Below are 16,398 nucleotides of genomic sequence, written 5' to 3' on the forward strand. Positions count from 1 at the left end.
TCGCCACTTGAATGATTTTTTTTTGTTGCAAGACTTGGAGCTGTTTCTAAAAAGCATGTGCACACACACACAGTCACCGCTAACAAGAGGGCAAGGGAAAAAAACAGTGCTCTGAGGCAGCTTGCCGAAGGGCAGCCTGCCAAAGGAGTGGGAGAGCGACACACATATGTAGAGAGGGAGTGGGAGAACAAGGGCTGAGAGAGAGAGAGAGAGAGGCAGAGGGAAAGGCAGGAAAGTCCTTACATAGGCCACAGGAAGAGCTGTGTCAGGGTAGGAAGCTCCTTCTTTGGGCATTGGAGGTTTCCTGGCTGGCTGGAAGACTGACATTTCCTCTGCTGGTTTGCTTCTGGAGGGAGGATCGGGTGAAGGCTGGAGGGAGGGAGGCTGCAGGGGGGAAGGGGGCTGCTGTGTGTGTGTGTGTGTGTGTGTGTGTGTGTGCGTGTGTGTTGGGGGGGGGTGTCGGGCCGGCAGTCAGACTGGGCCGGGCTCTCTGGTTTCAGCTGCAGCACTTCCTTCGGTGCTGTGTGTGCTTGGCCCTCTTTGTAGCTCCCCACTGCAGCCAGCAGCCCGCTGCTGGAACACAGACTCAGCAGCGACTCTCCGCGCTAATGACACATGATGTACCACTGTGCGGCTGGCAGTAATGGCTATTAGCATAGTGACGCTTTTTTCAAAAAAAAATTTGTTACAGTGCGGATCAAAGACGGCTGCAGCCACATGGTGAATGTGTGTGGATTCTGTCTGTGGATGTGTGTTTTTAATTGTTCCGGTGTGCGCCACTGATGTGTTTTACGGAGCGGGGCTGTTGTGCAAACTCAACAATTATTATGATGGATGTCAAAATACAGGTAGTGACACGCTTGAAATCGTTGCTGTATGTTGTTTTTTCCACTAAACCACCAAGACCACATTTTATGAAATTCACTGTAGCTGTGTTTTATGTCTTGAGTCTGTAAGATCCTTTCTTTTAAACACACACACACACACACACACACACACACACACATGTGGAAAGTATAACAAAACATGAAGTGACCTATTAGGCTCTAAAACAGAGGGCCTTTACACATTGAGTCATGCTTGGCTGCTCCACTGGAGTCCAGCATTGAAAAACTAACAAAAGTCAAAGCCAATTATCTCTCGCATTTAAGCTAACATCATCTTCATCATCATATATTTGTATAACACATGCCAGATTACTGTGTGCAACAGTTGAGCTGCTCTTTCTTCTAATTCTTATGGCCGCCTGTCATCATCTCAACTGTCTCGCCGTTGCTTTTGCAAGAAGTATGTGAAAATGTAAGTCGTGAAGTGACACGCTTCTCCGTGCAGCTATCGCAGTTTGAAAAGAAATGTGAACATTCAGCATTTCATGATAAGGAAAAGAAATGCAAAACAGCAGAGCTGTCAGAACTACACAGCCTGTAGGAGCAGGCGACGGTAGAACAGGGGCCTTCGGCTCCGAGTTGTTCACGCAGGTGAGAGAAATCCAGATGAACTCCGATGGCTCCACTTCAGCTTTTACTAACAAAGGTGCGCTAATTAATCCATCGAAGGGGGGGCGGGGAAGTGTCACAAAAGGCAGCAAGTATCTCTGTGTAATCAAAAGGCCAAGCAATGGTGGCTTCAAGGTTTCCTTAGTCTGTGAATGGAGATGCTGCGACCCCGCTTGTCCTTAAATAAGCTTGTGTGTTTCGTACAAGGTTGAGTTAATGTTTAGTTGAGTATATATTTTTCCTTTTTTTTTTGGGCCATTTAATAGAGTCGTTTAATTTTCAAAGTGCCCTGTTTTCATTTGCTTACAACCTGTCAACTGGAGGTGCCTTTCCGTAAAAGTGGAAATTAATGTTACACTTAAAAACCATTTGTGTTGAGATTTGTGAGCCTGTTTGTCTTTTAAATTGAACTCCCAACACTGTCATTGAAGTAGTTTATTGAACTGGGACAACTGGTGCTCTGCTACATACTCAGGTATTCACACGTGAGGCCCACGTTGACATATTGTTCAAACATTTCAAAAAATTCAGTGCCCCACTTGTGCCACCTCAGTCAAAAAAGTCTGGAAACTCCACCGAATGCTTGCTGATGTTCAAGCGTAAAACTTATAGTTGGTGGCCTAACACTTTCTGTGGCATCGCACTTTATTGCTCATTGATTGAAACATCTGTGGCCTGGCATCGCATATGTGCCGTCCAGACACAGACATGGTAAACAGTGCGTTCCCTGGCGCTCTTCACACACCCAGTGCTCCCTCCGTCTCTGTCTCCCTCCTTTCGCACACACTGGCACACACGCAGGCAGACACACGCACAAGTAGAGAGGAAAGGCAGCAGACTGAGAAAAATCAGAAACTTGGAGGATGGACGGCAGACAGGCAGCGCAGCAGCGGCGTTATATATAGTCTCAGACACAAACAATCACAAATAAAAGGTCTGCCTTCTCCCCATGCAGACACGCACAAACACAACACATATAATGCTGCGCTTGAACATGCAGAATCAAAAAAAAAAAAAAGAAATCGGCTGAAATGGGAGACATTCAGGCCACACGATAAAACGTAAATAAATGTGCAGGAGGTAAAGCCCCCGAGTATTAAAATTCTCTCAACATGTCAGAAAAATAAACTCCTACCAAAGGTCACGCTGAAGCCCGTGCAACCACTTTGCAGGTATAATAGACAACCTTCTCCTCATAGGGGGGAACAAAACTGAGACAAACAAACAGTAAAGGCAAATAAAACAGTCTATGGCGCAACAACTGGGATGTATAAACAATATAATCTCCACAGCGGGCTGCAGCCACAGAACACACAACAACAAACACGAGAGCCGCGCAGTGCGCTTTGCACGCACACACGCAGTTGCATTAAGTTCCCGACCCTCCCTGCAAAGAGTTTCATCCCCTCGGCGAGTTTGTTCTTGCACTCCGGGGTGCAAGGCAGGAGGATAAAGAGGATTAAGTAAACAAGACGCTCATGTCAGGAGGGTAAAGATATTACAGCAAGCATCTGCCAAGGTTGGGAATTCTAATGCTATGCCATTTTCTCCACTTGTCCGTACAGTCCCCTGCAAGTAACATCTGTTCCATACAGTTGACTCCTTTACCAATATTCCCCTGGAAAGAGGTGAGAGCTACATGGCGTTTGGCTTTGGACAAAATAAAATGATAAGACTTTGTTTTATGCAATTTTGTTTGGTAAATGTAAAAGAACACCGGACTGTGAGCAATCATTTCTTTGACTCCTCCACAGAAAACCAAAAATGTGCGTGGGCCTAGTGCAGAGGTGGAATGTCAGCAGCGTGTTGGGATGGCAAAAATGAGTGTCAGTGCTGCATAATTACGGTGTAAATGCCGCACCAGCCAGAAGCAGCGATGCACTTTGAAAAAGAAAAAGGAATAAAAAGGTAAAAGTCAAAGCACATCTTGTCAACGTTCAAACATCACCGAGGGCGAGATGGACGATGGGCGTCGGGGAGCAGCGCTGCAGGCAAACAGCCCCTCGTCCATCCCGCATCTTCCCCTGGACGTGGAGCTTTGAAGAAAAGAGGAGAGACATCTTCCTTATCCTCATGGCAACTTTCAGCCCGCTGGTCTGGACGGCATAATAGCACAGCACAGGGGTCATTACTCACAAGCGAGGACTCTATTAAGCTGCATCATGCAGAGATTAATGCACGCCGAAATGAACACACTCACACAAACACAGATTCAGTTTTACCCTGAGGTGTGAAAAGAGCACGTTCCAGCGAGTGTCGTTGTGTGTGTCTGTGTGTGTGTGCGTGCGTGCGTGCGTGTGCAAAAGTGTCCCTGTGCACGGATCAAATGTGCGGCCCTCTGAGTAAATTACACCTAACTGCAGGGATATTTCCGAGCAGTAAAAAGTCCCATGCGAACGCGGGGCTGCGTTGCGCCCTTTTGCAATCTAACGCCATTACGCGCAGCTTCACGTACATTAGCAGAGGAAAATGATCGAGGGCGGCTGAAGCTGCTGAAGGGGCAACATCAGCGAGGTTGCATCCGAGGTATTTATAGCCGAGCGATTGAAGCGCCTAAAAGCGTCCGGAGTTCATGATCTGATCCAAGATAGAAGTGGAGGCAGCGTGGCCCGTCGCAATGAGCAAAGCCCACCCAGGGCTGCAGGGTTTGCACCTCGGGGTGGAGGAAGGTTTAACAACCTGCCTTGGCAGAGTGTTCCAGCAGTTTGATTTGTTCATGGTCAAGCCTCGTGACATGACTCGGGCTATAACGGGCTATTCCAACCCAAATCCTGAACCCTACCCTAGAGCTAAGCAAACAGGACAGTCTTATGGATAAATGACTCTTCCACTATCTCCTTTGAGGACAGAGGCAGGACAGATTGTCCATCCCACTCCAGACACGACACGGAGAAACTCTCTGACTGGAGACGCCTCACCTGCTGTAAACTGGGACCCAAAACTAAACTACACAATGGATTGGTGTAAACCACTTTTACCTCTGCTGGTGGACAAGAGACACTCCCAGCAGGTGTCCTGGCCTCTCCCACCTCCCAGCTCCCCGGGCGCACCACGCTGATGACATCAGCTGGTGTGAAAGTGGCCATTAGTTCCACCTCATCACTGTGGGACAAATATAGCCGCACAAGGCTCCCATCAGATGTGGATGTGGACAGCTGTAGTGAGGGGCCGGGAGAAGAAACCTGGCCAGATTATGATACACTTTCATCACATTCACCATATCTGTCCTCCTCCACCTTTCAGGGATTTTATTCTCCCTCGTGATCATGCTGTCACCCGAGACACTGATGACACCTCAAGGATAGAAATAGCACCTTGGATATTCTTTTCTCTCTCTCTCTCTCTCTCTCTCTCTCTCTCTCCCCCCCCGCAAGCCTTGGATTGCTGCAAAAAGCCGAGTGGAAAACGATGTTGTCACGACACACGGTTCCGTATTAAAGAGCGCCACGTGACTCCTGATTTTATTGTCTTAGGCCTTCAAACAGATATTGTGTTTCGTTTCTTCTCGTGGTGACTAAGGCTTCATATCTGTGGCACATTACACTTTTCATTCCTGCCTCACTCCACAGGTATTACCTAAAACAAGTGGGTCAGGAGGGATTATTTTTGGCAGTGGATGGGTTGAAAAACGCGGCGCGAGATTAAGTTGTGGCCAGCTCACTTTCAATGTGTGTGTGTGTGTGTGTGTGTGTGTGTGTGTGTACGCCTGCAGTTGATCTGTCTCAGAACAGCCAGGTGTGCTGTGCTGCAGACACCTGTGTGACCTCTGACCTCTACTTTTTGAGTGACAGGAAGTGTGAAGTGACAGTAGTGCTCATCTGGAGGGGGAGGGGGGTTCATTCAGATGTCTCTCTCTCTCTCTCACTCTCTCTCTCTCTCACTCTGTCTCTCTGCTCCACTCTGCCTCTCCCTTCCCTCTTGTTTTTGATGTTCAAGAGTCATCACCCCTGGACAGGGTCCCACCTGCTGGAGAAAGCTGTCAGAGAGGGATTGAACCACCAACCTTCTCCACCACAGTCAGTCACTTATCCTTACTTGTCCTGGGACTTTACCACCAAAATAGTAACACTAAAATACAACTGGCACCAAAGCATTCAGTCAAGCCAAACAGGAGTCACTTAACATACAATCACTGTATCACTTGATATAAAAAAAAAAATCAAATGGGTCACTGAATCTGAAACAGGCGGATTTAATGATAGCTGACGATATAAAATGAGGGCAGTGCAGCAATCCAGCCGACTACTAATCTACTAATGTCCCCGGCTGGCATGGCATTACATTGATTTATACTTGTTGCCAACATAAACACAGCAATTTTATTTTGTTTGAACTGTTGTTATTTTGACGGGCTGCGCGGCGCCACCAGAGGCCTCTGGTTCAGAGTCGGCAGCCATCTGCTGTAGAACACGCATCCGTCTGATAGAAACAGACAGGTCTCTGAAAAGGGCTGACTGCATTTATTTACCCAGCCAGAGAGACCCTGCTCGGGGATTGCATATGAAAAACGGGGAAGGGAAAACAACTGGAGCCCACTGACTCGCCCCCGACACATACAAAGACTCGTGAGGGCTCTGTTTGCATTTCAGAGCCGCCCGGGCGCCTTTTGTGAAGCTGTAGTGTACTTGATGCCGAGTTGAAGAGGTGTCATATTTGCAGGTACTTAAACATGCACTGTTTTGTTGTCTGTTCAAAGCCAACGCACTTCAAACGATCACGGCTTATTAAGCTGAGCTAAAGTTGCCGGGACACCTGTAGATCTTTGTGGAAGTGATGTGTCAAAATTCCCCTTTGTTGCCGCAAATAATTTTTGAGACGCTTGTGAGTTGCACTGCTTTTATGCCTGCCGTTTTTGAACAGGTACAGAGCGTGGAGGGGGGGGGGGTTTGAGAGCACACACACACACACGCACGCACATGCACGCGAATAAAACTTCCACATCTTAACCCAGAAACGTGGAGCAAATATGTGACATTTGGATTAGCTTTGATGTACCTATGTGTTTCAATGTGCATGTGTTCAGTTTGGTTGTTCACTGTGTGTGCGTGTGTGTGCAGGGAGGGGATGGATTTAGATTGGCAGCCACATTCTGCCCCGGCGTGTCACATTTAGACTTTCTGACTGACGTCGGCTTCAAGCTGTGATGTTCATGCGTGTCTCTGGGAAGATGGTGTCACTCTAAATGTTGCAATCTACCTGAAATGTAACGACGGCGAGGATGGAAACAGGTTTAAATATATCCTCCTCCTCCTCCTCCTCCTCCTCCTCCTCATCTTCCTCCCAGAGGCTCAACAGGTGTCGAGCGCGGGAGGCAGAACAGGAGGGTGCACCTGACGACTGTATCATCCTTCCCTCCCTATTGGCAAGATTTAAAGAAGAGGAAGAAGAAGACGACGACGACGGGAGAAAAAAAAAGGATCCATCCTGGCGAGGCTGTGAACACGAGATCAGTGGAGCATATTTAAAAGACATTAGAGAGTCGGGCCGCTCTGTGATAGACTGGAGGGATCCAGCCTTGCAGCAGACGGCACGCCGCCTCGCCTCGCCTCGCCTCGCCTCGCCTCGCCTCTGCGCTGCGCTGCAGATTCTCCAGTGTCTCACATGCTGGGGAGCTGCTACAGGACAGAGACTGGAAAAAAAACTTCCTCTCTGGGTCAGCGCACGCGACGTCAAGGGGTGAGGGCAGAGGAGAGCGGATGGCTCTCGGGCCCCCGGAGCCCCTTGTTCCGTCTCTGACTCGCCCACATTAAAGGGGAGCTCTAATCACTGCGGGGACTTGGCCAACGATGTGCTTATCAAACGGCATATTTCAAAAAGGCAACTAAAACGGCCTGAGGGCGAACAGGCAATAAGAGCACATTTGTATGTGGATGAAAGGGAAAGTGTAGACAGACCTTGCATCAGAATACAGAGGGGGGGGGGGGGGTTCATTAGCATCTGCGGCAAATATGCATCACCAGAGAGGACGAGAGAGGTAGGGAGCAATTGGGAAGAGGAGGGAGAGAGAGAGAGGTAGTAGTGGGATAAGGCTTGGGACGGGATGGGATGGGGGGGAGGTGGGGGGAGGCGTAGTTCTTTTCGCCATTCATCCTTTTTTGTTTTACATAGTTCCCAAAAAGAATAAGAGAACAAATACATTTTTGAACAAAGGCAGCGGCTCTTGAAGCGGAAGCCCGTCGGGGCGGCGTGAGGGCGCTCCGCTGTGGCTGACGACCAATCGAAGCGGCGACGAAGCCGCACTCTCGGCCCCCACCGCCCCCCCCGCTCGCACCTCCCCAGCCGGAGGAGGAGGAGGAAGAGGAAGAGGAGGAGGCCCCGGCACGTGAGGCTTTGATATGCCGGCAAGCGCCTTGGAAACGGAGCAAGAGGACGCAAAGGGCTCGGTGAAATTCCCTGGTGTTCCGAGGGGGGGGATCTCAACTCGCTCGGGCTCCTCCGGCTCTGTGGATGGAGGCTGTTGCCAGAGCCGGTTGAAATAGCGTCTCTGGACGCGGGAACGGGCGGAGGAGGGAACGGCGGTCCGCAGTTTTTCACATGGAAGCGTTTGAAATTCGGACGAGGTTGCGCCGCTTGTCGAGCTGAAGGGCTTTTGATTTTTTTTTTTTTTTTTTTCCGCCAGGGACCAAAATGATGCCGTAAACAGCGACAGGAAATGACAGAGGTCAGGACATTTAAGCCACATGTTGAGGTCAGAAAATGCTTCAAAATTGTTACTGAGAGAATTTTTTTTTTCTTGAAATATCAGCCTTTAGCTGTGATTCTTTTTTCTGTTTTTGTTTTTCTCACATCAGCAGCATCAGCCACTTGAGCCGACGTTTTTTTTTTTTTTTTTTTTTTTAAATCCTCCCTTTCACGGTGTCATTAAGAGACGTGTTCCACGCACACAAACACCCAGTGAACGCACTCACACTTGAACTGTCAGCAGGTGCCCATCTGCGTCCAGGTGAACGTGTTGTGTGAGAAACGGCTGCTAACGCTGCAGATTTCACACAGTTACACACTCATGCGTCGTCGCGCACAAACTCACGGCGGTAAACCGCTTGACTTTGTCTATAGACACTAAACACTCGCGTGTGTGTTTGTATACGCGCACATGCGTGCAAGCAAAAATGCTCACACACACACACATGCAAAAAGGCCCAATTTAGAAAGTCAATTTGGGATCAGGAGACCAATTATCTTAATTATTTTCCCTTTTCCCTCCTTCACTGTCTTCTGCTTGTTTCCCTGCCTTCTATTTTGGTTGCGTTTGCATTTGTGGGTATTTCGGGTTTGAGGATTTCACAACACGCAATTACTCCAAAACTCACAGAGGGGAAAAATAAAAAAGAATGGGGACGACTTGGAAGTGTCTTCATCTGCTGAGACATAAAACCAACTGTTTTGTTTTTGTCCCCAAACATGAAGCGAGAATGCTTTGCTTTGCCGCCCCCCCCCCCCCCCCACACACACACACACACACACACACACACACTCAGTACAGTGGCTGATGAATAATGACGAGGCCACAAGGCTCTTATTATATTCTGCTTGATAGACCAAACGGAGCAGCCGTTAAACCTTCAGGGCCAGTTTGTTCAGCTGCAGCCTCGCAACAGTTCAGCCTAACCGAGACCCCGATCGCCCAGTTGTGCGTTACAGCTCATTTGCTACGAGGTGACAGCGTCTCGACGACCACATTTGCAGAAAAGGAGGTAATTATCATGTGATAGATTTCACCTGCAGCCTGGTGAAACAACCTCGGCGCATGTCTGCTCGCTGCTTTTTAAAAGTCTGCGGGATATCTCCAGCAGCGGAGAGATGGACGAGGGGATTTTTTTTTTTTTTAATGCCTAAAGATTAAATTACTGAAAGTCTGTGCGCTCAGCACTAAAGGACCCCGGCCAGTGTGTTACATAAAGTTTAAAATGAAATGGAAATTTAGATAAGCTTAATATCTTCAAGAGCATGTTGGATCAAGATAAGAATTCCTCATCTTCAGTGTTTATAGGCATGGGAGTCATGTGTTGGTGTTATCACCACTGAAGAGGTTCAGATGGAGAGCGGCGGGTGAGGCAAGAGGAATTCTATAAGCTGCACTGATTTTTTTTTCCCTCAAATTAAATGACAGCTCTCTGAAGTCATGGTGTACACGGACTTAAAATTTGCATTCAATTAACATGCTGGGTGCGATGGGATGTAGCATGATTAAATGTGAGGGGTGGACACGACAGAATGAAAGGGCGGGTCGGGAAGACGGGGAGGAGACAGTCTGAAGTACCAATGGAAATATTTGGAAAGTTGCTGGTTAAAAAAAAAAAAAAAGATGAAAACAAGTATACATATATATTTATATTTTTATTTATATTTCATTTCTGGGAGGATACCTTGTACACCAAATATCCCATTGGCAGTTAAGCGCATTCAATGTGTTTAGAAGCCAGAAACAGTCACTTGTTGTAACAAACACAAATACAAAATAAAGATAACCACAAAATAATGAACTGCATGTATATAACATACAAAAGAATCCCATGCCTACTCAGTAGGTAACTTCAACATTCCAGCTCTTGAAGATGTGGATATTTACACTTAAGTTTTAGAAAAATATACTTTATAAGTTTTTCTCCTTTTTGTTTTTTTTTGCTTACATTCAAATGAAATGAAGCGGCGCCCCTCGTAGCTCGTCCATTCTGTCCCTCCCTCTGAGTATGACTTACATTCTGTAACAAAAATATTCCCTCCATCCTTAAGGCGGGATGCAGCGCATCCTCTTTCGTGCGCGGCCGAGTCACAAAATCAGCAAGGCTTCACAAAAGGCACCAAATAACGGGAGTGTGTGTCTTATTGTTCTTTTTTTTTTTTAACCAAAAAAATTTAATGTATTTTTTCCCTTCTCTCTATTTTTCCATATAACCGAGCGATATGTCACACGTGGGACAGAGAGAAAAGGATAGTACCAGTGGATGATATTTACAAACAGAAAACCAACGTCACTCTTACTCATGCTTGAATACTTAAGTGCTGTTTTTTTTTCTTCTTTTTTTTCTTTTTTTTTCTTTTGTCAAACAATGTCGGAACGTATCACAGCATCATCACTACGTAATAGAGAAAGAATGTAGAAAATATGGCCCTGCTCACTTCAAATAATACAATGCAAATATGCGGATCAGTTTTCTTTTTTTCACATCGATGGTACCAAAGAATGATAAAAACGAAACATGGCACATGTACAATATACATATATTGTAGCTTATGTATATCATTCATTGTCTTTTTCTACTGTATGGATGCCTGCAGCAGGCGAACTGGCCTTAGCACCACAGCTGCTGGCAATCTGCTTGTCTCTTGGATTTTTCTCTGTACCTAATAGTGGCGACCGTCGCTGACAGTTTCTACTCTATCTGTTGAATCCCTTGTGCCTTAGAAGCGTTGCGTTTGTCTGACGGAGACGGGAGGGCGGAGGGGGAGAAAAATCCTCTTTTTTCATCTCCTCCTATTGTCTTTGCCCAGTCCTTGACATGTTTTTCTCTGTCTTCCAGGTAAATCGGGAGATTCACCTTGCACTGCGCAGGGAGCAGATGGAAAAGTGCTTTTTGGAGGGGAGCTGGGAGGGTGGGGATGAGTGGGCGGGGGGTGAAACAAAGTCTTCTGATGCTGATTTCTCCCCGCCCCCCCCTGTAAAAAACCTCAAGGAAGGAGAGACAGAAAAGTTTTTTTTTCTTTCCCCTGCTCTGTCTTAGCAAATCTCGATTGTCCTCGGGGAGAGCGTGGTCTGCATGTCTGATAGCGGGGTGGCTATGGGAGAGCTGTAGATGTTGGAGGCGACCGAGGAGGGGAAGGTGGAGGCCACCTGGGACTGGAAGGTGCTGGACATGGACACCGACGGGTAGGTGGTGGCGATGGAGGGAGATGGGTAGGAGGTGTGGATGGGGGAGGAGTAGCAGGAGGTGACCGGGGACGGGTACGAGGACACCGGCGAGGGGTAGGAGGTGATGGGCGAGGGGTAGCTGGAGGCGGGCGACGCCGACGACGCCGGCGCCGCCGTGGCCGCCACCACCCCCGCCGACTTCTCCACCTTCTTGTCCTTCTGCCGCAGGTGGATCTTGGTGTGCCTCTTGCGCTCGTCGCTGCGGGCGAACTTGCGGCCGCAGATCTCGCAGGCGAAGGGCTTCTCGCCCGTGTGCGTGCGGATGTGCGTGGTCAGGTGGTCGCTGCGGCTGAAGTTGCGCATGCAGATGCGGCACTGGAAGGGCTTCTGGCCCGTGTGGATGCGGATGTGGCGCGTCAGCTCGTCGGAGCGGGAGAAGCGGCGGTCGCAAGTCTCCACGGGGCAGGCGTACGGCCTCTCGTGCGGGGGCGTCTTGCTGGGCCGGGTGGGGTACTTGCGCATGCGGCTGGGCTTGATCAGCTGCGACTGGTAGATGCTCTTAATGTCCTGGGAGCCCGTCTGCGTGGCGAAGGCTTTGATGGTGGACAGAGGGGTGAGGGAGGGCTGGCTGGACTGACTCTGGAAGGGCTTCTGGTCGGGCGGCACCAGACTGATCTCGCCCTGCTGCTGCGGGAAGAGGTAGTCGGGAATCATGGGCACCGGGAAGCTCGTGCTGCAGGGCTTGCCGTTGGGGTAGGCGGGGGGCGGGTACTGCACCGCCGCCGACGAGCCCGGGAAAACCTGGCCCTGGTCGGGGAAGATGTCGGAGTTCGGGCTGGAGTACGTGGGCGCGGCCGAGTAGATGGGGTTGGGCTCGCTGTGGTGGATGGACGAGCTGAGGCTGGAGCTCTGCGAGGACGACGGCGTGGAGGCAGAGGAGGAGGACGCCGGGGTGGAGGAGGTGGTCGAGGACGAGGAGGAGGAGGTGGTCTGCGAGGTGGCGGAGGCGGAGCCGGAGCTCGGGGCGATGTTGCCCATCAGGCCGGTGAACAGGCCCAGGATGGGCTCCGCCCACAGGCTGTTGCTGCACGTGGTGGCCGGCTCCAGGGTAAAGCGGCCGGTGTAGGAGATGGGCGGCAGCCGCTGGGTGGGGTAGGTCTGCTCGGGCTTCTCGCAGTTGAAGGGCATGTCGGCTAACGTGTCTGCAAGGGGGAGCACAGAGGAGAGAGAGCGGACGTTAGTGGAGGTGTTGAGCGAAGGGAACGCTGCCACACTGGGTGGACGGTGTGTCACATGACAGGGTCGCTCGGCGCGCCCCCCACGGGGGCGACCGCTCGCCCCCAAACGCAGCAATCAGAGGAGAGAATCAAACTCTCGGCAAACTCTTCAATAAGAGGAGCTCCGGATGAATTTCCTCCCCGACTCGCTTTTCATCTGCTCGCGCCGGTCCTCACGACCACATAACACGCACGCACGCACGCACACCAACACAAGTACACAAACCCGCACGCCCATTCCTGAATCCCATCACAGGGACAAGGGAATTGATTAGTGAAACTGCCGTTCAGCTGCTTTTAGGAATGCAATTTGAAAAGAGCTGAAGGAGAGTGGGGATGCTGGCTGTGACAGCGCAGTGTTCTGACACTCAACAGGGATTAACGGCTATCAATAACCTGATAAATTCAATCAATTATGAAAAAAAAAGCAATACATTTAAATTGGCTCCCCCCCCCACATTTTTAATTTAGAGATTCTCATCTAACTAATGAACAGCGTTGTCATTTGGTTGCCAGTCAGTTTTAATTTAGTCGAAGCTGTCTTTTTTAATTTGACTGTTTCATTTCTTGTAGAATTTCTTAGATAAATGAACAGTCTAGTCGTAATAATAAAGTCTCAATAAAACAAATAGATAAAGACATTTAAGTCATAAGCTTTCATTTTTAGCTAAAGTCCCACTATCACGTTCACGTCAAACATTTAAAACTCAATTTAAGAAGCTCTATGTGAACTTGCATCCTGTTGATGTTTGAACAAATTTCATCGAATCTTCTTCGGGTAACATTTGAAAAATAAATAAATACATGACATGAGAGAGTCAGTCTCAGCTCTTACCTCCAGCAAGGTGGTCGTACTGCTCGCCTGGCTCCCCGGAGCCGAAGCCTGCGCCTTCGGGTGCGGAAGCAGTCAGGAAGGGGGTCCCTGCAGAGCTGAGCATCATCACCTCCTCCAGCTTGGGGTAGTTATCCATGGGGGAGTGTGGGAAGCTCAGAGGCTCGGAGATCTGCAGGGCAGGAAGGATCATCTCGGTCTTGGCTGCAGCCATACTCTGCTGGGAGCTGGAGCTGCAGGGCTGAGGCTGCGCTGCTGGCTGACGGCGAAGTTCAGGGAGGCTCGGCTGCGCTCTGCTAGAGTGGCGCCGCGCAGGTGGAGGGAACCACTTCGGCCAGCTCAGGGAGCGCTGCACGCTTCTGCTGATGCTGAGGAAGATGCTGTCAGTCTTCGGCTGCGTGTCGCTCCGTCTCCTGCTGTCCTGAGTCTTCGCTCCTTCTCTGGAAATTCAGTAAAGATCCACTTGTCTTTCACAAAAAGGAAAAATGTCCTCTTTACTCATTCCCTGAAAAAATAATGAACAAAACAAACCAATGAATTAATCTTGAATTTTGCATTAAATAATTGATCCAATCAGGTGTTGACCTTCTTGGAAATGAATTTTGTTTTGAAAAGACTTTTTTTGTTTTTACTTTTGTTGTGATGTTTCTCTGTCGGGGACTTCTATGTCTGTGTGTCTCTATCTGCTCTAACAGTTGCTCTTATGGGCTCGCAGGGCTCTCTCTGAGCCGAGAGGTTCCCCCGCTCGTTATATACACTCTTACCGTGACGTAGATGTCCATATTTGGAGCGGAGGAAGACCATATTTAGGCACTGCGGTGAACACATGACGCTGGTCTGGGGGGGAAAAGCAGGAGACTTTATATGAAGCTCTCACCGTAAATCGCCGAGGCAACGTCGCTCTTCCTCTGTCCAAAAAAAAAAAGAAAAAAGAATCAATGCGTCTCACAGCTGAGCAGCTCCGTCAGACGGCCGCATAACTCTTGCGCGCTCCCTTGCTCGCGCCGTAGGATCGACTCGGATCTCCCATCTGTGCAGCAGGCTCCTCTGCTGCCGGAAAGCCGGGCTCCGCCGTGCCTTATAAGGTCGTGACTACATAAGGACCTCCGGTGGGTTTCCATTTCCCTGTCCTTATTTGGAACTTCCTGAGGCAGCGCTTGAGCGCCGCTTGGCAGTGAATGAGAGGCTGGAGCGCAAATCATGTCCTGGCGCACAATAACTAATGTCAGCAGCAGAATCTTTGCTCCTCTGGCGTTGAAGAGCAGCCTCGGCAGACATTTGAGAGTTTATGTAACAAAAAAAACAAAAAAAAAAAAAGCAACTGATGCAACAAACAGTTTTTTTTTTTTTTTTAAATTATGTTATTAACAACACGAGTTATTGCGCGCGTTATAAATATAGGAGAAGACAGATTTGCGCAATCATAAGCACGAGGGCGAGACGTGCATGGACCGCAGGGATGTAATAGTTGTAACTGTACGGTTGCTGGCACTCGCCACATACGCTGCCTTCATTAGGTAAACTCCGGTGACGCGATTCAATTGGGTTTGACGTTGTAAATAAACATGAGGCTGCTCCTGGCCGTGATTGATTTCGGAATATTGCGCCGCGCAAACTCTGCAAACTCCTGTAAATTAACTTTCCGCCTTCTCGCCGCTCGCTGTCATTGATTAATGGCGGCGGACAGCCGCCGATGCTGACGAGGTGCCGGGCGATCCGTCTAATTGAGGGGTGTCCCCGGCTCAATATTCGGGGGAATCTCGCTGCCAGTCAGCGGCCTAATGGCCCGCATTAACAACGCTCGCTGCCCGCGGCCACCGGGAAACAGGACGGGGCGGCGGGTGCCGCTCCACCCCACCCCGGGCTGCCTCCTACCTCGGCATGGCGAGCCAACAGCCCACGCTGGCGGCTGACGGGAAATCAATGTGTAGCCGCCGCCGCCGCCGCCACCACCACCACCCTCCTCGCTGCTGGATGGATCCATATGCAGCAGTTTCACTGGTTCACGTGGGTTGAATACTTTTGAGGTGGCCAGAAAGAGCAAAGAGCAAAAGGGGGCTGGGAGTCTGTTTTCCAGATAGATAGATAGATAGATAGATAGATAGATAGATAGATAGATGGATGGATAGATGGATGGATAGATGGAATTCGCTCCCAGGCGTTCCCCATTTAGCCTCTGGCAAATCTCTCTGTTTACCCCCATTAGACTGATAGCAAAATTCTGTCATATATTATGGATGATGTGGAGCACAGGCTCCCTCACAAAATCCAAATAAACCCGAATTAGAGGGTGCAGCTGGAGAATGTGTAATATTGTTTATTCAGTCAGTCAGTCAGTCAGCTGTGTCTGCGGCTCGGCTCTGTGCAGCGCTAGTAGATCTTTAGGAGGAACATATCGCTGCAGCACGCACGCACGCACACACACACACACACACACACACACACACACACACAGTGAGATAGGTCTCTGGAAATCGAGGTCACACGCTGAGGTTTTAGCAAAAAAAGATGCAACTCTCTTCCAGCCCTTGATTGCAGCAAAGAAGGGGAAAATCCAAACTGCTCGATGCGTCGTCTGCTGCTGTCATCGCATGCGTTAGCACGGTCTATTAACTGGCAGCAAAGCCTGAGATGAGGAGCAGAGGAGATGACTCATCATCTGACAACAATATAATAAAATCAAGTTGGAGAAAGCTGTTCGGAAAAGTGCCTCAGACAGTAGAGAAGGTGGCTGCTCAGGCCTTCCTCGGAGCGTGAATGTAGTGTAATGAGGGATGACAGAGAATTAATGCGCGTGTGTGTTACCGTCCCCCTTTTCTGAGGACAATGGTTGTATATATGTACATATGAAGACAACAAAAACAGATAGAAATTATTTCACCCTTGTACATCTTGCCACTGGGCTTCAGCTGCCGGGCGAAATAAACACAAGGAGAAGATGGA

The 16,398-nt window shown here is 49.3% G+C and overlaps 1 protein-coding gene across 2 annotated transcripts; it reads right to left on the reverse strand.

The window, feature by feature from the left end:
• Window positions 1-9,814: 9,814 nt before the first annotated feature.
• egr1 (early growth response 1) lies at window positions 9,815-14,486 on the reverse strand. 2 transcript variants are annotated; one of them, XM_076032926.1, is made up of 3 exons: window positions 14,333-14,486; window positions 13,459-13,960; window positions 9,815-12,548 (listed from the first exon to the last, which is right to left on the reverse strand). In XM_076032926.1, the coding sequence occupies exons 2-3, from the start codon at window positions 13,667-13,669 to the stop codon at window positions 11,215-11,217; spliced, it is 1,545 nt and encodes a 514-aa protein (XP_075889041.1). In that variant the 5' UTR covers window positions 13,670-13,960; window positions 14,333-14,486; the 3' UTR covers window positions 9,815-11,214. The 2 variants fall into 2 exon arrangements, with proteins under 2 accessions (XP_075889041.1, XP_075889040.1); XM_076032925.1 differs by lacking the exon at window positions 14,333-14,486 and adding an exon at window positions 14,088-14,230.
• Between the last annotated feature and the right edge of the window lie 1,912 nt (window positions 14,487-16,398).

The sequence above is a fragment of the Nelusetta ayraudi genome, unplaced genomic scaffold (genome assembly GCF_046127955.1).
Source record: "Nelusetta ayraudi isolate G7.1 ecotype Tasmania unplaced genomic scaffold, CSIRO-AGI_Nayr_v1 ptg000039l, whole genome shotgun sequence".
Classification (NCBI taxonomy): Eukaryota; Metazoa; Chordata; class Actinopteri; order Tetraodontiformes; family Monacanthidae; genus Nelusetta; species Nelusetta ayraudi.